Source organism: Zosterops lateralis (assembly GCF_965231275.1).
Source record: "Zosterops lateralis genome assembly, chromosome: 2".
In the NCBI taxonomy this organism is placed as follows: Eukaryota; Metazoa; Chordata; class Aves; order Passeriformes; family Zosteropidae; genus Zosterops; species Zosterops lateralis.
In genome coordinates this window covers 49,983,875-50,006,472 of record NC_139763.1, presented here as the reverse complement: position 1 = coordinate 50,006,472, position 22,598 = coordinate 49,983,875, and the positions used below count along the sequence as shown (strand labels likewise).

The following is a 22,598-nucleotide window of genomic DNA, read 5'->3' as shown; positions in this document are numbered from 1 at the left end:
ATTCTTAAGATGGCAGAAGATTTGGCAGCAGCCGAATCATAAAAATTAAGACCAATGGTGAAAGGCTACCAAGTAAAATTTTAATGGAAAAAGTCAGGAACATTTTAGATTACAATTTGTTTATACATTAAGTTATGTTACTTTATTTCATCTAAGGTTCTGAACAGTGAACTATAAATGTATACCTAGAATATGCAAAGCTGCATGAGATCTGGTGGTCAGAGCTTTGGAACCTGTTGGCAGAGCAAGTTCTGGACTCAAAATACTACACCGGGATTGCATGTCTGGAGCTGAGGGAAGCCTGGAATCGGCAACTACTGCGTTGTAACTCCACAGCTCCCTGGCATTGGGGCGAAATCTAGAGCAAGAGAAAACAAAATGAACAAAACCCTTAATCTACTGAAAAAATACAAAACCTAACCAATAATTCAAATTTTAAGATATTAGATGTAAATTGTACATCTGCTGGTATTAACTCATGAAATTGAGTATCACTATCTCAAATACATGAAAACTTCACTGGCTTAACACTCCAGCAAATGAAAAGATACAAAACTATTATTATACTTCAAGTCAAACAATCATATTACGAGTTTAGAAATGTCAAAAAATGTTAAGACATTTCTCAATGCTAACAAATACTAAAACAGTATTATCTATTAAGAAGCTAGTTTAGTAATTAGCAAAGTACTAAACAGAATGGCAGATATACTCAAAAATTCTAAAGATGCAAAGCGAAAGTAAAAGGCTTACTTACTTACAAATAAGAGAAAAAAAATCTTGAGGAATCCAACATATTTTGTTTGGGCTTTTTTAAATGGGTAACATCACCTCATGAGTTTTTAAGGGATTATAAAAAAGGGCAGCATAAACAAGGGAATACAAAGACTTTCTATAATACAGATTAACACTTAGAAAAAGAAAATGAAATCTTTGAAATCACTGTGAAAAAGGAAGAAATGGGAAAAAGACATAAGTCTATGGGAGTGTTCTGAAGAAGCACAAAAGGAATTTTCACTTGGTACACTCAAAAATCTCATGGAGAAAGTTTTGGAACGGAAATAGTTTTAACTAAAAACATTAAAGGCACTATATGTATTCAGGATTTTAACAAGTTAGCAATGTTCAAATTTATACACACATGACATTCCACAACCACTTGAATTTCACTAAGAGATTAAGTCACAAAGCTTTCAAGGAATGTTTAAGCTGCACATCATCAGAATGCTGTCTCTGTACAATAAACTGAATCCATAATTAAAACAGTCATGAATTAAAATGTCCAGAAATAGTAATATACCAAGTATTTAACTAGTCACAGGCATATTTATTAACATGTCTCTTCTTCAGATTGTTTTAGTATTTTCTATTGAACAAGAATAGGCTATGACAGAGAAATAAATCTGCAGCTAAAGTATTTAAACTCTAGATTTAGTTCCACAGTCCCCAAAATACTGCAAGGTAGTAAAATATTATGAGACTGAAATGAGAATGATGCAAGGAGAAAAAAAAGACTTTAAAAAATGCCGGGAAGAGAACATGTTTCTTTGGGGCTTACTTGAACAAACCATCCAAAAAATGTGAAAAACACCTATGGAAGATCAAAAATTCTTTTTCATTTACACAGAAAATAAGTATAATCAAATCTCCAGCCTTGCAAAATATTTTAAAAGCTATTTCTGTATTACTATTTTAATAGCTATAATCCACACTTGCCTCCAAATAACATCATAGACAGGATCCAGACACACACCAGAACCTTGAAGGTCTTCCTGCTCAGAATCATTGAATGTTTTGCAACTGCCATCTACTTTGTTTATCAGAAGACATTTAAAAGGAGGAGGTTCTGATATTGAAGCTGGTACTAAACCTAGATCAGGGAGAAGAAAGAGCAAATGAACATGAAGACTCCACTCGTTTATGTTTCATGCTTAGAAAATGCTACATAATACAGTAGAGAAGAACAGACATACCGCTACGACAACAAAAAAAAAAAAGGTAGTAAGATTTAAATGTAAGTGAAGGTTAGACTTTTACATTATTATTTTTAATAAAACTCATCTTTCTAAAGAAAGGATCATCATATGCAGTAGAACTAGAAGGTCAAAATGTTTTCGTTCCCTCCATCCATGTTTTTGACTTGTTGCTCCTCTACTGTTTACACAACTGAACCCACTTTCTTCTCCAGTACTTCTACAAGCATTTAAAATAATACAAGAGTTCTTGCCTATTATATGCCTGCTTGCAAATATCTCTGATGTAGCAAGCACATGAGAATTAATGAGAGCTTCATCGATCCGGAGAAAAGTCTGGTCTCCACTTGCTCCAATCCACGTAGCTTTGCGCCCGTATTTGGAGCCTATGTTCGGCATAGGCGCTGGTTTTGCATTCCAGTAGGGCATATCCAGAATTGGCCTGCCAAGCTGACCTTTCTGTAGAAGGAATGCAAGAATCAGTAAATAACAGTAAGTCTCAAAGATGGATAAATTACTTCAATAATTTTATCACAAAAAAATTGCTAAGCTGGAAGAGAGGATTTACCACAAAACTACCTTCAAAACACAATGGTTGTTCCAAGTGAAGTGTTACACATTTACCTACAAGTTACTGACAGATCAACTCCTCCCTTTTCAGTTAGGTTTTTCAGTTTTTGTTAAATACAACTCAAACTCTCTATGATGGCTAATCCTCCTCTCCATCCTCAGAATCAAATATAAAAGTATTATTTTCCTACAATGTTCAATATCTGACTAATGTCAGTGCTAATCTAAGGAATAGATTAATAAGAAATAATCTAGATTCAGACAGATTCAGATAGACAGTCCAAGTTCCATTCAATTCTAAACTGATATGGACTAAGTTTTATAGAGCACATACCTCTTCAAAGTACCTAGAAATCGACTAGCACATCAAACTTAAGCTAAAGAAAGCATAAAGTGCCCAGCAAGCACTTCTGCACACACTCATTAACTCTTATCTGGAGATCTAGGGCCTTACCTATATCTACAACTAGTTGCTGAGACGGACCAACAGTTCTTATACTGCACTGAAGCACATAGAAAGAACTGCTGCCAGAAATCTGCTCATGCTCCACCTATACCTCCCTCAGGAACAGAAAATGGATTGCATGCCAATGGAGTTTAAATGATTAGAGAAAAACGTATATACAGCAAATGTCTTCTGTTCAGCGCACTCATCTTTCTCATCTTTCTTTTTTAATAACAATATAAGTAAGTAAACCTAGTGAAGACATTTTCAGGTAACATGCTTTGGTTGATTTTGTCTTGACTTTATGAAGCTTTCAGCAAACTTTCAAGCACTACATTATTAAGAACAGACACAAAAAACAAGAGGTCTAAATATGGCCTAAACTTATTTTTTCTTTTGGAGAAAGGAGAAAAAAATCCTCTGTCAACTGTCAAGCTTTTATATTCCATTTCCGAGAGTGAGCTTGGTTTTTCAGAGGCCAAGTCTCACTGCAAGACAACAAAGCTTAAACCTGTACATGTCCATGTTGGTTTTAACAGGAACACAGACACCAAAGCTCTTGCTTAAAGTCTGAAAAACAACAAAATATTACTCAATTTTAATTCAAACTATGACTTTCTGCTTCCAGAAATTCAGCTTTCCTTTTTTTGTTTTGGTAAAAAAATTTCAAAAGATGATATTTCTCTTCTGTTGTGTTTGGTGGTACATAGTTTTTAAAGCATGTAAAAATATCTCAATATCTACATTCTAGCTTTTGCAAAAAAGATCCCAATAAAAACATTGGAGGGAACATGCAAACAACAGATCGACTCTGCAAGGGGCATCTTTGCAAACACAGGGAGGCAGAGAGGGAACTGAACAATGTTTAAATGCTTACTTAGTGAATATAACAAAGGATTCCACACGGACATGGGAAAATAAACACCATGTGGATATGAAAGAAGACTACTGGAGTTGTGCTATGTTATACTGAGCAATAACCCCTCCCCTTAAGCGTAGGCAGAACTTCTGCAACTCACTGCTGTTTTTATGAAAGAAACCAGGAAACGTTTTTCTACCTGATGGAGACAGACAACACAATTGGCAACATTTACTTAGAACCAAGCTTGTTGAAACAGTAACTGTTTGAGAAAACTGGTGCACCTTATAAAATAGCAGTTTTAAATCACGATCTTCATTAAAATATAAAAAAACCCGAAAAATTCTTGGCATTATTCTTTTCTAATCAGAACAATATTAAAGGCTACATTTTAAAACATAATGAGCACTGAAGACATGCAGAAGTCATGCACAGCTCTACAAGAGCAAGTATAAGCATTCTTGAAAGGTCTCTGAACAACATTGACTACCAGCTTATTCCCATAAGCAAGTAACATTTCCTTACGGAGAAACTTCCAAATGTGAAAACCTGGCCATCCATTAAGAGAATAGCTGTGTGGTTGCTCCCAGCAGTAACTTGTGTACTAGGACCTGGTAGTGCTTGCACCAAAGTGGGACATCCCCTATATAAAAAAAAAATTAATTCTATATCAATACATGGTCACACAACACTTAAAACATACATTAGTACTATAAGTATTTCAATTGCTGTGAAATATATTCACTAGATTAACATATTACAGAAAATTAGAGCCAAGAAACATCTTACAAATTAAACTAACAGAGTTTTGAAAGACTGCACTAGATAGTTAAGTTTATGCCCTTCTGTTACAGGGAAGCAGATCAAGGATCCTCTCTTCAGTTAAAGTCAGAAATTAGCATAGAATAAGAATTATTAATCTAATATACAATTCTAGAATTACAGTTGTGTAGATACACTAACACATATATGTGTGTATTTTTATATGAATACAAAATACATTGCAATGAAATGTAGCAGTAGAATATGTTCTGAGAACTCTACTTAAGCACTTAAAAAAACCCTGGAAGCAACTGAAGCCTTATATGGCTGATTCTCTAGTACAGTTACCAGAAGCAATATTGCTACCGCACTCTCAAGATCACAGTCTAGGGAATTATAAAAGAAACAAAGGTCTACTCCCCTCCATCAGCTCTTCTCCCATCAAACTCAAACTCAATAAAAAACATTCCTCTCCAAACTATTTTCCAGAGAGATATGAAAAGGTCTAATCCATTTGTCTCCCGAATACGGACAGACATAAGAAAATAAACTTTTCATTTCAGTAAAAATGAAGGGGAAAAAAATGACAGGGTGCTCAGGATGCCAAGAAAGAAAACTTGAATTGATGACTTGGAATAGAAAAGCACAAAAGATAAAAAGTATGAGACACTAAAATTTTTATTTCAATCCCAACAAAGAGAACAGAAACCTAGAAGACTTTGAATCTCACAATGAATGCCTACCTAGACTTAATATTTCCTGCAGAGTTAGAAAGACTGTGAATTTGAAGAACAAGTTATTCCCACATAGTTTTATGTTTGAAAACTGGGCTCAGAGTTATACAGAGGATGACAGCACTATGTGAACTTTCTTTCAAACACAGCCTTTCAAAAGTAGGCTAATCTAAAATAAGAACAAGTTGATTATACCAGAATAAAATTAAAAAAAAAAAAAAAAAAAAGGCCAGCCCACAGTTACCTAGTGATTGTTTAGCAGCTGATGTGCTAAAAGACTGTTCATCTCAAAATTCTGATTTGGCTGAATTACAGGTAAAATAGACGCCAAGAAAGTATGAGGAAGAAGTAGTATCATGTTCAGCAGAAAAACGGGAGACGGGAAGATGTGAACATACAAAAATGTGGAACAGAGGAATGTAGCATAAAAATAGGTTGATGACCTGAAGAAGGATGAACACAGGTCTACAGAAAAAGTATTCTTTGGTGGTAAATGTAGCTCTCAGTGGGTAACTAGTGGAGATGGAGGGACTGAAGGGCAGAATAAAATTAAGTAGAGGATGTACAACATGACAGTCAAATTTAGGTGCTTTTGCTGGTCTATTGGCACATGGATTTGGACATCACTACGATTATACAGAGACACAGAGCAAAGTTTAGCAGCACCGATGATGAAATTTAAAAAAATCCAACTTTATATTTGTCTCTCATTAACGTTAACAAAACTCAAAAAGGCATCAAAACATAAATAAATCATAAGCAGTAACTAATCCAAAAGCACTCCTGTTAAAAGGAAGTATTTTTATCATAAGGTTTTTCTTCCTCCCCCTCAACATTAAGATAGCTCCAGGCATGGAATTATCAATCATATTTATTTTTCAGGTTTATTAAGAAAAAACCAGTGAATATTTCATCTTTTTAAAGCTTAAAAACTAAGCTATTATCACCATAACTATTTATCTGTTTTTCTAATTGAATCCATCAGCAATGCTATATGAATGCTGTGTTTGATAGTCTCTTGGCAACAGCAGAACAAAATCAAATTAGCATCTAATGTAGAGAGATGAAATACATTATCCTCTTAAATAGCTTTTTCATTAAGATCACCCAGCTTTTGAAATGGCCAACAACACTATTCAGAATAGAGTTAATTTAGAAATGAACAGAAAAAATATAAGATACTTAGCTACATCATAAAATAAACATGAATTGTAGAAAACTAGTTTTCACTCCATAAAAGGAAGAGGGATTTCAAAAAATACAGTAAGCCGGTTTGACTAGTACACATGGAATTTAAAACCTGTGATACTACTGAGTGTTTCCTTATACTTCTGAAACTCAACACAGGAAAGCTCAGAATAGACACTGAAGAAGCTGAGACACTCTGGCAAAGTTTTAACAATCAAAGTTTCTTCACTGAATCAAACAAAACAAGGACTATTCTTCTGGGATGGAGTGGAAAGATGCTGGTGTTGAAGTCACAGAATGTTTGAACAACCACAAAAGACCAACCTCAGCTATAGAGAAAGTAACCTGAGATCACTTGGGAAAAAGTAACAATTGCTGAATAATTGAGCAGATGTACATGAATCAGCTAACTCAGGAGGATCCTGCAGACGGTCCAGATGCATTCTGGCTGTCCACATGGAAATCCTCTTCCATCCTGAACAGTAGGCATTTCTGAGAGCAGCTGTAGTCTTTGAAAAGTCATTATGCACGGCCTGTTTGAACAATCGCTGTCCATGGTACTCAACAGTCAACAGCTGCCTGCCAGGTCCCTAAACATGTCACTTGGGGCAGCTGACCGTGGTGCTGCAAACACGGGTTCACTTGGAGCTGTTACTGTGTAGTGGGTAAGGGGAAATCAGCATCAGCTACTGCCCATTGCAAACAGAGTTGGACAACTTCGTTACAGCGAAAATGGATATTTTTGTATTTTAGAAGTAAGTCCATTTTAGAAGAAATTTGGTGAAAAGATGTAAATATGACCTGAACTCTACCACTGGAGTAAAATAATCAGAAAATACACCTAGAAACCTGGTCCTAAACAGAGATGATGGAACACACTTTTCCTCCCTGGAGTTCTTAATAGAATATAGTCTGTATTCATTATCTTCAAGTGGGAAATAGCTGACCATCTATGGAAGGTCTGATCAGTTTTGCTTTATGTTACTGTTGAACCTTTGGAAGCAAAATCCTATCAAGATCGTACCAGTTCAGTAATTCCATTTCTGAAACTTGACTGTCAGGTCGTGTACTTGCGACTGCAGTGCTGAAGTCACGAGTTCATACAAAAAAAATGCAGACAAATTTTGAACAGCATCAGAAAGATCCTGGAGTTTTAACTTCCAGCTTCTTGAGAGAAGCACCAGCAATAAAGAGGCCTTTGCTTACCTGCGCACAATACATGCTATTTTTCACCAAGACTAGAGACTGCAAAGTATCTCTTGCTTCCACTGAGTTTCTATTCACCAGCATCTAATTTGAGGAGAATACAAGCACAAACTGACAAATATTTCATGTGAATAGCTCATCAACATCTGCCACTGTGGATGTTACAACAAAAAGCCTACACAGGCTAATTTAATGTTTCCAGCTTACTGATAGGGCATGTAATCTACCTCATTCCTTCTGAAGTAGAGGAAGAATTTATGATGTTTACAATATTCTAATCGAGGAGTCCAGAATCTCCTTAATTAAGGAGAAAGGCATGTCTGAACAGATGTTCAGAATTCAAAATACTTGAACATTTTCAAGACTTCTAAAAATATAGTCTCACTACTAAATCTTTACAGTGCAAGACCAACGTCTCTGAAAGGATGCCTAAATATTACTTTTTTTTCTCCTCTCTCCTCTTCTCTCTGTCTCCCAGAAATACAGTAGAGTATCAGTTCCTGGATTTAGAAGATGATGCTCTTCCTGAGGTCAATACAGGCAATGTGACACACTGCATGACTGACATACCACTGACCTGGCAGGAGCTGGCCATCTGAGCACCACTGCGTCCCAACTGAGGTGGAACTCTGCATAAGGATTCCCTGTTTCCTTCTCTGAATCCCTTACTGTGAGGACAGAGGAGAGATCTCTACTTAAAGCTGGAAAAAGAAGTACATCAATGAAGAAATTATAATTTGAATGATGGTGCTAAATAGCAATATAGTACTATAGCCAGTTCTCATGCATAGGACATATTCCAAATTTCTTCAAGTTTTTTTTCAGATACTTTCTAGAGTCTGATGTACAATGATACAAAGGTCTGTGCCAAGCCACTTGCACCTCCTCAGCTTCTACTTATGGTGAAGCACTATCCTTCAGCACAAGATTTTTCATATTCTCCTTTAGGATCTCACTTGGAACTACTATCAATCTCCACTCAGTTTCTATCTAAATAAGCAATAGATGTAGGGTTTACCACCTGAAATACTGACAAATACAGCGGATAGCTCCAAAGCCTTCTGAAAAGCCAAGTGATTCCAAAGTTGGGAATAGGTGATATTAAGTTACCAGTACAAATGTCACTGCTGTGTGGATCTCTTCAATCTTTAAGACAGAAACTGGTCTTATTCTAATAGCAAGTTGAATTGCTAGTTAAAGCCATTGTTCCTTGAAACAAATATCCAAGAACTTCCAGGAAGCAAAAACGATGTACTTGTCTGTGATACAACTCTATCAGAGACAGAAACCCAAACTGTATTCACCAGTCTAATGGAAACTGAGTAGGGGTAACAGATCAGAGGCTACTATCAGGCATAGCAGCCAACACAAGGCAATATTTCCAGAGTATTTTCTTTCTCCCCTCTCGCCCTTTGGCTTAGGGAATCCAATGCAGGTTTTAAGACGATGAAGATTTCCTCAGGAACTTGACAAAAGAAAGGGTTTTGAAGCCTCCAAAGAGATTAGGAGGATAGATGTTCAGTAATTTTCATCTGACTGCTACAAGAGAAATGAGAGAACTGAAGACACGTCAGGGATGTTCCTTTCTATGCCTTTCACATAAGGATACTAAGCATTACTGGACATACACAAAGTCTCAAAGATTCCTACTACAGAAACCCCCATCATGTGCATTATATGGCATATGTACACGTCCAAAGACCTAAATCACATTTCCTTTTATGGCAGGACAATTTTTTTTTTTTAATTTACTTTAATGAATAGCTGAGACTCTAAGCATGAGATACTATGGGTGAGATTGAGCTTCACATTAAAGACACCTATATTGAATTATCTATGCTCTCACTGTTGTCAATGGAGACCAAGTTTACAGAGCTACTAAGCAAACTTACAGCATGTAAGCAGCGGCTGGTTAATGAAATACCTCTCCATGCTCTGTTGACTTCTTTATTTCCACTGACCACAGAGAAAGCACACATTGCTCCTCTGCCAACAACCGAGTGACTACAAAATGCAGCTGAGACCAAAGCTTAGGGACTTCATTTGGGAGATAACTGATGAGCAAAAAATGAGACTTTATCATAACTGAACTGAGATCAGCTCAGTTGGTCAGAGCACAGTGCTTGTAACACCAAGATTGTGGGTTTGATCCCCATACAGGCCATTCACTTAAGAGTTGGACACGATGAACTTTGTGGGCCCCTGTTAACTCAGAATATTCTGTGATTCTTTGAATATTCTGTGAACTCTTATCAATGATTTGACAGGAACAGGTTTATCTATGTTTAAAATATCATACTATTTGAATTATTGCATATGTATTATTTTACAGAAATAATGAAATCTTAATGAGACTTCAATGTAATTCTCATATATGCAGGGAGAATTAAGGAAACAGAAGTCTTTTATACTATTATCCAAGCAATGCCAATAACTATGTACAGAAGCTTTAATGTATTAAATAAATTAGTTACACAGTATGAGAGTATTGTTATTGTATCTATATATTCAGGGGCTTATGGAGAGTAAATGCAGACCAAGACCTTTTAAACTTTACTTGGTCTATATTTGAATTTTCACACTTGCTAGCTACAGAGAACCAGAAATTTAGCCATTTCTTATGCAGCAGTACAGTTATACACAATCACATCCTTTGATTACCAGCTTACCTGGAATTAACATCACCGTGTCCAAGTTGACCATGCTGCCCATATCCAAATGTGTAAACATCACCATTTTCCATCAAAACCACTGAAAAACAACAAAATATTTTTCCAACATATATACATGACATGACACTGCACCAGTGCTGGTTGTCCTTCTGAGTAGCAGTTAACGATTCTTAAGAGATCCAAATTCCACAACCCATCATATCTAGCACCTCTATGCAGGAGTAGAGCTCTGCCGTGCAGATATTTCAAACTGACTCCAGAATTGGTTACAAGCTCTGATGTAACTCAATATACGATACTTAGAGTCCTTTTCACTACTGAAGGACAGTGAGCTGCCTTTCACTGCTGGAATCAGGAAGGTGATGTGGAGATTTAGGTGGTGATCTTACTTTAGAGCATGTAATGAAATGCCATGAAATGTGTCAGGGAAGGTTTAGGCTGGATATTAAGAAAAGGTTCTTCAACGAGAGGGTGGCTGGACACTACAATAAGCTCCCCAGGGATGCAGTCACCGAAGCCTGACAAAGTTCAGGAAGTGTTTGGACAATACTCCCAGGCACATGGTGTGATTCTTCAAGATGGTCCCGTGTAGTGCCAGGAGTTAGACTCTATGATCCTTATGGGTCCCTTTTGCCTGAAGATACTCTACAAAATGACCCTGCCACCACGTTTTCAACTTTCAGCACTCCTGCATACCTCCATATTAAAAACTGAACACAAAGCAGTGAAGACACATTTGACAACCTTAAAAAAATCAAACCTGTACTCTAATTAACATTGATTTGTTTTTACCTGAATGGTGAAATCCACAACTGACTTGTACAGCTCGCAGTTCACAGTCAAAGCGGACAGCCCCTGGTGGATATGTTGTGATTTTGCTGGCATCCTTCTCACCTCTTTCTCCACTTCCATCTATAAACAAAACTTACAATTATATCCTATGAATTCTAATAAAGTTATATTAGAAGAATGAATAGAACAAGAATAGTAAACTCCCCACTCCACCACTTGTAAGGTAGAAGAGAGAACTCACAGAGTAGCAAAAGAGACAGCTCAAAATGCAGCATCAAAGCAGATGTGGAAGACAACAGAAACTCTATTTTTAAACAATATATTATAAAGGTACACATTGGAAAATATCCTCTACAGCAGAAGCTTCCCAAAGTGCAGACAAAAAGAACCAGCAAAACAGAAAATTCAAACTTCAGAAGCTTTGCTTAATAGCTATGGCTTTCATTCTTCAGTAAGATGTTAAGTAGCTAGCACTGTAGTTAAACTTAACAGGCTAGTTTTCCTAGTCTCCCTCTTCCAATTACCTACTCTTTAAGGAGTTTACTTAACTCCAATTCAGCCACAGAGCCCCTATTTTAAGTAGCTGACAATTACTTAAAACTGCTCATTTCTTACAAAGCAGACAACTCACCAAGAGCATGTTGTTTCCTGTCTGCTTCCACGCATTTTTAGACATTTCTGTGATTTCCTTCAGCAAGCATCAATGTATTTAGTAAGTATGAAGCCAAATACTGGTTCCTAAAGTCAAACTGCCTCCACACCAGACAAAAGCACTGAAGTGCAGTGTGTTACTCCTAAGTTTCTTTCAAGCTACCATCTTCTTCAGAAATCAGAATGTTTCCATCATCTCAAACTTTAGTCACATGCTACCTAGCATATAGAAATGACAAATACATGAACCAAAAAATAACTGCACATAGAAGACTGCACATTCTTTCTGTGATAATTCTGAGTACTGCTCTGTTAACAAATCTCATACAGGGAAACAACTGATGGTCAAAGAATTCAAGGTGTTGTTAATTTAGATCTATACCTAGAATTTCTACACGTTTTCCCGAATCATCATCAGTGGAAGTCTGAACTTCAAGACTTCATGATTCCCTATGTGAAGTATAGCAATTACAGACTTACAAAAATTTTAAATATAATTCTGATTTCATACATATTGCTAAAAGTTTTCTTTTTATTGCAGAGAAGCTGCTGATACAGTAATTTCATACTTTTGCTAATGCTGGTTTTAAAAAATCTATGAATAAAGCTGTTTTCTAGTGATGGTTTAGGTATAGAAATTACATGAATCGGCATGTAGTTCACATCAGTAAAGGAACAGGGCATATAGGTACTAATGCTTTTGAGGAATTAGGTTTAAAAGCACAGGTAAAGCATCCCTTTGAAACATGCACTACATCCTGGATATATGTGAATGGAGACTTGGTTTAAAAAACCTGTCTCTCAGAATTGCTATGGGATTTTTGAGGTTGTGTACTACCAGACTGAACATAAATTAAAAGAAATGTCTCTGAAGGTCTGTGTGCAGATTACTAACAAAAGCAAATATGGAGACAGAATCATCATTTAACAACAACAGGCCCCCAGAATTACAGTTTTCCTCTCAGTCCTGTAATTCTGCCTTAAGTAGCTCAAAGTATTTAACTTAAGTTTTACTACTTCTCAAATACAGTATCTTTGAACTTATTATGCCTACTTTTGCATTAAATTCTATGTGCCAAAGTAATCAAGAGGTGGTTTCTAGTAGCCGATATTGCCACCAGAATTACTTATTCAGCAAGTAGTTGGGCTTACTGCTTCCCAATTCTGTACAAATTTTTCAGACAGGAGCAGAAAAACAACTGATTATTCTTGAAGTCTACCTGTGGCCCCTGTCTCCCTTCCTTCCTCAGATACTGCTGAATAATTACAAATATCATCTCTCCCACTGTGTAAATGCTCTTGAATAATCATCTGTCAGAAATACACAAGTCCAGTATGAACATGTCATGGCTGCATGAACCTCCAAAGAAACACACTGGGCATACAACAACCATGTTACCTAGGCAGTCACATTAGCAAAATGTAGCAGCAGGTGTTTTCTGGTCACAGAACAGCAGCGTATTAGGTGATCTGCAGAAACTTAAAGGCACATGTGCGTTTTCTGCCTCATTGTCAGAAAAACATCCTGCTCTAAAGGCCTTCAAAAATTACTACTAAAAAGTTGGGGACCGCTGTTTTCTTGGCTGATAAATATGTGATACTACCTTTAAATAAAACTCAATTCTAGATATATCCTCATTTTCTCCAAAGTTGCAAATGAAAGCATAACAATTGTGCACTTTTTAATTTCATTAAACTTAGTATCAAAATAATTGTTCCTGAAAGGGAAGCATAAAAAGCCTACTGAAGCAGAGACTCTTCTTGTTGGATGCATGGAACCTTTGAGCAGAGCAAGTTAGTACCTCCAGTGTTATCCAACTACAGTACCACTGAACAGAACTTTGACTTCATTTCTCCAAGAGAGAAGCCCCAAGGAAAAGTCATGAAGTACTTCCTGCTGTTAACACAGGGATGTGTTCCATGAACAACTTCACAATGATGGGTTTTCACCTCTGATATCTCAAAGTTGGGGAAGGTAAGAGCAAGAATTGTGAATACAACCACTCAGAAAATTCTTAACTCCTGAAGACAATTTTCTTCCTCCATTGAACATGCTTCTTTAGAAGTTCTCTTGGCTCATATTGCTGCCACAAAAACCACTGCTTTCCAGGAACGAAGAAAAAGCTCATTCAGTCCCGACAGCAAGTGAAATTGTACGTTTAAATGAGACTTCCTCTGGCAAAAACCCCAAACCCAGCATTGTTACAAAATAACATTGTGGACCCTTGCTTGGCCCAGACCAGAGGAAAAGCATTTTGTTAGTGTTCCCCAGCAGGAAGCGTGGTGATACTCCATTTCTCACTTACCATTCATCTTTGGAAGAGAGAAAAAGCACTTCTAAAAATGTTAAATACATGTCTTCTCCCCACAGATGAAAGGCTTTAATGGAATATGACCATACAGTAAAAAAAACTTACAGTAAGTGTCTCTTCAGACCACATCATACACCAACAAATTTTTGCTCTATTTCGCAGCAATTACCCAGATAAAACATATTGGTCAAGTTACTGGTTAGTTTCTGTGATGTCCAACCCTTACAAGGTGTTTTGAATGCCATAATATAAGTTACAGACTTTATATACAACACTATTTTAACAAATCAGCATGTGCCTGCAGTTTCTTGGCCGTCTAGCCCAGGCTGCAGCTGAAATATCTGTAACCAATTTTTTTGCTACAGTGCAGGGGTAAGAGAAATATAGTCTGGTTGTGAAAATCATCCATCCTGTGAGAGCAGCAAAAGAAGTGAGTCTGTTGGATGCTTGAGAGGTTGCTACGGAGCTTACTTGAGCTTATAGGTAAAATATGCAGAATCACAAGTGCATAACGAGTACAAAAAAGTGATAACAAACTCACATTCTAATTATAAACTCAGTCTTAGATGCAGGTTTTTCACTGTCAGCTGTCTCACTCCAATGAGTGCTTCAAACTACTCTGCCATTCATTCACGTGGTATCTTAGCTAAAAAGTTAAAAAGCAAATTCCAAGTAAATTTTCTTGAACATCTGGTTATTTTCTCTTAGTATCTGCAATATGGTTGACCTATATCTTCTTCCATCACGCAGGTTCAGCTTCATTGAGTCTTTGTCCTTTTCAGGGTATTTGTTTCATGTTCCTTAGAACATTTACCACTACTTCTGAATATAGGAAAAAGGTGGCATTCAAATTGCTGAATCTTAGCTGACTCAAGAAGCTTACTTTGTTTTAAATTGCTATTCAGTTCACTTCTGCAGTTGAGAAAATTTTACAGACTTCTATTAATCTTTTTTACTCAGATCCCCAGTTATGGAAATCCATAGGGATTGGAGATGTAGACTAGAAACTCACTACCTCATTAAAGAACGAGGATGAAGCACAAGCTCATTTTTTTTCTTAGTGTCAAACCACTCCATGCATATCAAAAATGTCATACCTAATAATTTCTATTTATAATTGTGGAAGACACAAATCAGGAAGACTAGGCTTAATTATGTAGTTTTTTGTAGTAACAATGATTTCATATGCAGACCCTATAAATGTGAAAAGTGTAAATGATAATGGCAAGATTTCTAAAAAAACAGCTGTTTGAATGAAGTTGGAGTTTTCAACTGGCCAATCAAACAGAGGAATTCCAAAAGTGACAGACAGGTAGGTCATTATGAAAAAATTCTTTACTCTGAGTATGATGAAGCACTGGAACAGGATGCCCAGAGAAACTGAGGATGCCCCACCACCGTAAGTGTTCTAGGCCAGGCTGGATGCAGCTTTGAGCAACCTTATCTAGTGGAAAGTGCCCTTGTCCATGTCAGAGGCTTGGCACTGGATAATCTTTAAAGTACCTTCAACCCAAACCATTCCGTGACTTCATGGTTTGACAACATGTACAAGTACATATCAAATGCACATTTTATATTAGACCATAATTGTCTGAAGAAGTCCAGAGGAAGTTGTCCACATTCAAGTTTAAATACCATTATCAATAGAAATTCTGCAGCTGCAAGCAGAGAGGTGGCAACAGGTAGGTATCAGCAAGTTGAGTACTGGCCTTTATCACTACTACCAGCTGAACTAAACATGCCTTGCCCAAGGATCTTGAAGGTCTGGTTGGTGTGAAGAAGACTACTATAGCAGAAATATCTGAAGGAAGAAAGACAGTTTGGAAAGCATCATGTTCAAAACTAAATGCTGATTTCAATGTGATAATGTCCTTTTATCTCTGCTCTATTATAGCTTTCACATTCTGCCTTAAGAAAAGAGGTGTGCTTTCCAAGATAAGAAATATACCTTATCTTTTTCACCATTTCCACCTTGCCTGTTACTTGGATAACAGTCCATTTCACTAGTTTTCCTTTTTCCCTTGGAATCTCTTTGAGATTTTAAGGGGTATTTCTAGTTCCTAGTGGAATTTATGGCTGTCTTTTGAAAGGCAATCTTCTGAGGCAGGAAAGAGTCTAAAAGTTTCTTTGAAAATCTCCTTATCTTTTTAGTGTAAGACACAAAGAACTAAAATAAACTATTTCCTTCCATATAGCCTTCTTTAAAGAAAAATAAATATTCAGTTCTACAGGGCATATCTGAGAAAATCTTCCAGTACAACATGGATCTTTACATTGCTCTTACAACTCCAAGAGGCAACATAAGCCTCAAACTGACACTAATGAATACACCTCTTGTAAGGAGATACTCGATCTGAAGTGAGTTCCAATGTCTAACACATGCCAAAGAAGCACAGATGCAGATAGGACAAGTGTACTCCTTTATGCACTTGCCTGTGGAGTCAAGGGATGCAGTAAAACAAGCAGTAGCATCCAGCTCAAGAATAATGGCCATCAGCAAACTGTCATACATGTAATAACACTTAAAAATTCCATATGTTCTCTTTCAGCATGCAAGCTCTTCAGTGAGATTATGAGAGGTTATTCTACTGAATCCATCAAGACTTAAAGCTCAGACAATACGCCTTCCAAAAAGACTGAATGTTATGCAGATTCAAAGGATGAGATTTTGCTTTTATTTCCATAAAATAACTTAAGATGCTTTTACAATCCAGTATGTTCATAACTCAGTAAGCCTATCACCCACACACACACTAAAACTTTATCTCATAAGGCTTCAAACTGACATACAGTTTGTTTGCACACATGCCAAATACAATCAGCAACTTCCACTAATTCAACTGAAATGCCATACTAACACTTGTAGTATTTAGCTATTCTTAAGAAAATAGTTGAAGTATTCTGGGTTCACCATTTTCAGGAGCTTCCTACTTACTTTCATCAGGTCTATAACCTCAATTTTACATATTTATCTTTTATATATATATATATATCCATATAATGTATGTACAGACACGAGCACATGCATATAAATCTACAATCAGATTTGAGATAGCTCCACTTCAGTAAGTTCAGTTGAAATATTTAGTAATACACTACCACTTCTAAGAAACATATATAATTTATATCTGAACAAATGACACTTGGAAATGGCTTGCCAGACATACAAAAATGTCTGAAATATCAAGACACCTTCATACTTATACTCTGTAAAAAACATTTAACTCAAGAATATTGCAGACAAAAACACGTATTTTGATTTGCATTCTCCCCATTAAAAATTAATAAAAAGTAATATTAACATTATTTCAAATATTTCACTCCTAGAAAGGGCTTGTTGAAAGATAACATACCTATGAAAAGATTTATGCCAGAATTATAAACCTGGAACTTATATGTTCAAGTAATCACCCCAAATACACAACACAAAGGATAAAAAAAGCCAAAACAAGTTGCAGTGCAACAGTCTTGAGTCACTCTAACATGTAAAGTTTCCTACAGTAAAAATAACCTCAAGAATGAGACAGCATTAGAATTGAGAGAAAACAGAAAGACAATGCATATTTCACGAAAAAAAAGGGGAAAGAAAAACAAAGATGATGCAGACTAATGAACATTTACACATTTCTAAAGAAAGGTCAACATTTAAATGCATTTTCTTTCTCCTCAGGTAACAGGATACTAACAGGAAGAAAGGCAGAACTCATTTTGTGCAGTTCTTTGAAAAGACAGATGCAGCATCTGGAAGAAGTGACTGGGAGGCTGGGCTTATTTCCACCCTAGTCAGTAAGGAAGACCAAATACCTTTGTGCTTGTCCCGTTTATGCTTTAGCGGTGCTGGAGAGAGTCTGATTCTGGCTAGAGCCTGTTCTCGATGGTTCATAAAAATAGGACCAGGAATTACAAGGGGGCCTGAGGAGAAACATTTTGCACATGCATAGGAAAGCTCACAAAATGGAAACAGTGTGTTAAACAAAATTCAAATTAAAAGCAATGAAAAAACAAAACAAAACAAAACAAATTATAATCTTGTTTTCCTAAATTTAAAAGGCCTTCAAAGACAAGAAAGTTGGCATTTCTTGATAACTTGTGCAAAAAACCAATAAATAACCCATAGTGATAATTTTACCTGAATTTCTAAGTATGCAACTGTACTGCAAACAATAGAAATACAACATATTGACACTAGAGTAAAATTTCAAAGTGAATACCTGTTATTGCCTTTGAAAGATAAAAAGAATTATCTTGCTTTACATACTACAATATAACATTCAAAATACTGATTCAGAACAGTATCAATGCTAAATTTAAAAACACCACCATAAACCTGTTTGCAATTACTACATTTAAGATGCAGAGTTATAACTTTTAAAGAAAAAGTTCCACTTTTCAGGAAAAAAGTTATTCAAATCATATGACTCTTTTCTCATCTACTTAGTAATTTTGAAATCCATTTATTTTAAAAGTATTTTTCCATCTATTGAATGGTCTTCAAGAGAAGATTTGATTTCAAGAAAGCAATGATGCACGTATTTAAAATTTTTCCAGATTACTTTTTCTTTTTAAAAATCTAGACACAGGCAGTGAAGTACTATGCTTAACTGAGGCTGAGTATAAGCAGGTCATGGACAAGCTATTTGTTTCTTAAATCTAAATTTCTCCTGTTTCATAGATAAGGCATGCCACCAAGAATTTTTGGATATGTCACGTATTTTCAGAAGTCTCATATTCAACGTAAACCATGAATCAGGCGCAACTAATTCTGCCAAGTGACACTCAGTTCCCCAGGTTCCCAAACCCAGTCCTTCCATGAACAGTAAACAAAAGCACCCCAAATCAGGTTGTTGTGTTATAAATCACTTATGCAAAACTTTGAAGACAAATATTCCTCCTTCTTCTGCAAATTCATTGATACTCTCATTCCTTAGCTGAACTTCATGAACAAGACAATGTAGGTTAACTTTTCATAAATGGCCACTGTCTGAGGTTTTCTGCTATCAGCTTTAGACCATCACCTCCTTCACTAATACTAAACAGCATGGATAGGCATTTAAGTGGAAGTTAGACTGAATCTATGAAGCTTTAAAACCTCCAGATGAAGAAACTTTCTCCATACAGAGGAGCTCCCAAATTTTAGCATTTACTTAAGAAACAAAATGAAAAAAAATTAAAAATACATTACTGTCTATCCCCCCTAGCTTAGGGGTTCAAACATGTTAGACAACATAATGGCCCTCAACTTCCTCAGTTATGTTTGTTTCTGCACACAACACAGAATTTTTGTTCTACTGTATTTATTTGGACTCTCTTTATTCCAGAACAGACCCTCTTGCTAATTCAGAGCTCCTTCTCCTAATCAAGGATCATAATTTGCTTTTGATTTACCTGCACCTTGCAGATTCTTCCTTCAGTTGTCTTGCTATTGTGCTCCCTCTTTTCACAGTCTCATCTTAATTGGAACTTCCATTTAATAGATGCATTTTTGGTAAACACTACTTTCTGCCAAACTACTTGCTATGTTTAATATTCTACTTTCCAGAGTTTTGACTTACACCAAAAAAAAAAAAAAAAAAAAAAACCAAAAACCAAAAACACACACACATTTTGCTTCTTAACAAGTTGGAGGGGATAGTGAGGAGTATCCTGAGTAGTATCCTGAGGCACACCAGTAAAAAGCAAAAAGGGGAAGAGACAAATAAGAAGCAGATTATGAAAGCTAAAGATGTCTGAAGGATGAATGATACAGAGGAAAGGTGAATGAAGAACATGAGAAGATAAGGCAGAAGGACTTACTGAAAAGTTCCTAATGAAATTAAAATCTGAATAAATAGAGAATGGACAGGACAACATGACAAAAGTGAAACTCAGATTAGCAAAGTTGCAAAAAAGAGATGCAAGGACTGCAAAGAGTGCGGCTTGAAGAGTATAAATCTAAAATAGTTGTGCATGACTGAATGATCTCTAGATAACTTAGGCAAACATTCCAAAGCTCAAAAAAATGTCTGCACAATGAACAGGGCCAGGAACAAGACACAGCCCTGAAGGCAGCCTTTGGCATTTTAATGCCAAGAGCAAAGATAACAAAAGAGAATTTCAGCAAGACAGAAGGAAGTGCAGTAGGGTGAGCAAAAGAACTACAGGAGATTTGTACGACAGAGGATGTTTAGTAAGCATAAGAGGCTGTCAGCTCCAGCATGGTGCTAGCACACAGTTGCCATTCCTTTCCAAGCTACTCATCTGAATCACACTCTCCTAGTCAACCTGACAAGTAATATTGGACTTGTACAGATAGTTCTGCTGTATATTTTAGGTATATGCTCAGGAATGAATAGACAAACTGATTCCAAGCTCAGAGCAGCTTGTGCAGATATTAAACAGATTTATATGATACTTAGCCTACCACGGTAAAACTAATCACTGAATTAATTGAATCAGTTACACTTCAGAAAAATGAGAAAATGCCCAAATCTAGGCAGCCTCAGATAATATTGTCTTAAAACAGAGCAGCTTGGACTAAAATTAATCAATTGTCTGTGGGTTCTTTGTTGTTGCAAGTAGGATAAGACTGATGAAAATTAATTTTCCTTTTCTGTAAGGGCATCAAAAGCTAAACCTTGCTTAATTACACACCAAATCTGCATCTCAGTTATGATCATCTAGAGGTTTTTACATCATAGGCTGAGAAAAAGTAGTAGTGAAATACCAGTGAAGCATAAGACCATTTATTATCGTTGTATTGAGAACCATCTCTGTATTTTTTAGCTTATTAGTTAAATATAGTTTAAAAAGCTGTTCTAACATTCTCATCACCTTCTGAAAAAAGTCCCAGAATTACCTTCAAGTAAAAAATTGAAATCTTTGACTATTCTAATTTCTATTACTTCAAATACTAATCTGAAAAAGGTCTCATGAACAGCTTTCAAGATTAGCTCTCTCAGAAAATGCTAGTCTTAGGTTCATCACATTAATTGTACAATGTGGCCCACAGATTTCTGTAATCCCTTAAGGCATAATTTAATGCCCACATGACAAAAAAATAGTTTCATAGAAAGGAAAAAATAATTAACCATGTTCTGAACATTCTAACATACAAAACTTCCTCACTGCTACAGAAAATAATGAAGTGCAACTATTTCCATATTCACCTCTCATTACTCTCATCAAGCCCCAAACGAGCTTAAAAACAAAAAACATTTCGTCATATGGAAAATCAGCTCCTTCACTTCTCACCAGAAGAGAGACAGTGAAGAGCTGAGATCATTCCATCAATAATTACGTTGACATATGATTTAGCATAGAGGCTGTGATGAATACAGCTGGCTTTATTTCTCAGAAGGCCATACACCCAACACAACAATGTGGAAATGATTTTGAGCCCTCTTCACTGCTTATCATAGTCACTTGTGTGCAGAAAAGAGCAAACAACCCTAATAAATATTAAGGAACTTACAAATGTTTTTAAATAGTTGATTATCCCAAACAAACACTTTTTACCCACTATAAATTTAAAGGCTGTTTTTTCACTAAAGCAGAATTTCTTTCTTGAATATAGCAACATGAATAACTGATTCGAAACATAATTATTAGCTGCTTACAATTCCATCACAGCAAGTATGGTTTGTGACTCACTTTAAGGTAAAATACAAAGGCTACTACAGCATAAGCACTTAAAATTTGTGTAGTTACTCTGTGTGCTGCTGCTGAACAGCATCTATACAGGTCCTTTACAACAGTGGCAGGCTACTTGGATGATGTTTGAGAAGCGAGTTCATTGCTTGTGACAGTAACATTGAACCAGGACATTGATATTGCAGCTATTAACAACTACTTCTACCCAGAACATTCAAATTCAGAGTTATTTTCAGATAAATGCAAATAAAGATGAGCATTCTTATCTTCTTCAATACAAGAGACCACAACTGATCTTGTGAAGGAATTAAATGATTTTCACACCTACAGACACAACAATCACTTTTGTTCTTAATTCAAGTGGACCCCCAGAACATATTTTTATATCAGAGGTCACTGTAATAGGACCAAATCCAGAGCTTTGGTAAAGAAACAAAAACAATTAGACAACTTAAAAATCAGTATAATTCCAGCACTTGTGCTCTAGACACCTCTCCTAAACTTTAGTCCTATTTCAACACATTCAGTGGGCAAATGAGTAAGAGGTTTCTTTGTGACTTTTTTTATTTGTATGACTGTTTTAGGAATGAAAAAGTCCTGTATTTTTAAAGCTTTCATAGTCCTCTTGTTTATAATATGATATAAACAGTATAAAATAAATATAATATAATAAAATACAAGATTTATTGAAAATATTTGTACTGAATAAAGGTCACCAATTGGAACTAAAGAGTTTGTAGCAACATTCAGTGATGAATCCTATTCTTGACTATCATAAAACTATGTATGCTTTGTTTCTTATTAA

The 22,598-nt window shown here is 36.0% G+C and overlaps 1 protein-coding gene across 1 annotated transcript in view; it reads right to left on the bottom strand.

Moving 5' to 3' along the window:
- Nucleotides 1-22,598, bottom strand: part of MYCBP2 (MYC binding protein 2) — a gene marked incomplete at its 5' end in the record, with an annotated part of 167,550 nt that overhangs the window by 90,056 nt on the left and 54,896 nt on the right. The window contains 7 exons of the mRNA XM_083884892.1: nt 186-358; nt 1,711-1,870; nt 2,216-2,432; nt 4,373-4,490; nt 10,407-10,488; nt 11,202-11,321; nt 17,969-18,076. Of these exons, the coding sequence (XP_083741018.1) occupies nt 186-358; nt 1,711-1,870; nt 2,216-2,432; nt 4,373-4,490; nt 10,407-10,488; nt 11,202-11,321; nt 17,969-18,076 (978 nt within the window). The remainder of the gene's footprint in view (nt 1-185; nt 359-1,710; nt 1,871-2,215; nt 2,433-4,372; nt 4,491-10,406; nt 10,489-11,201; nt 11,322-17,968; nt 18,077-22,598) is intronic.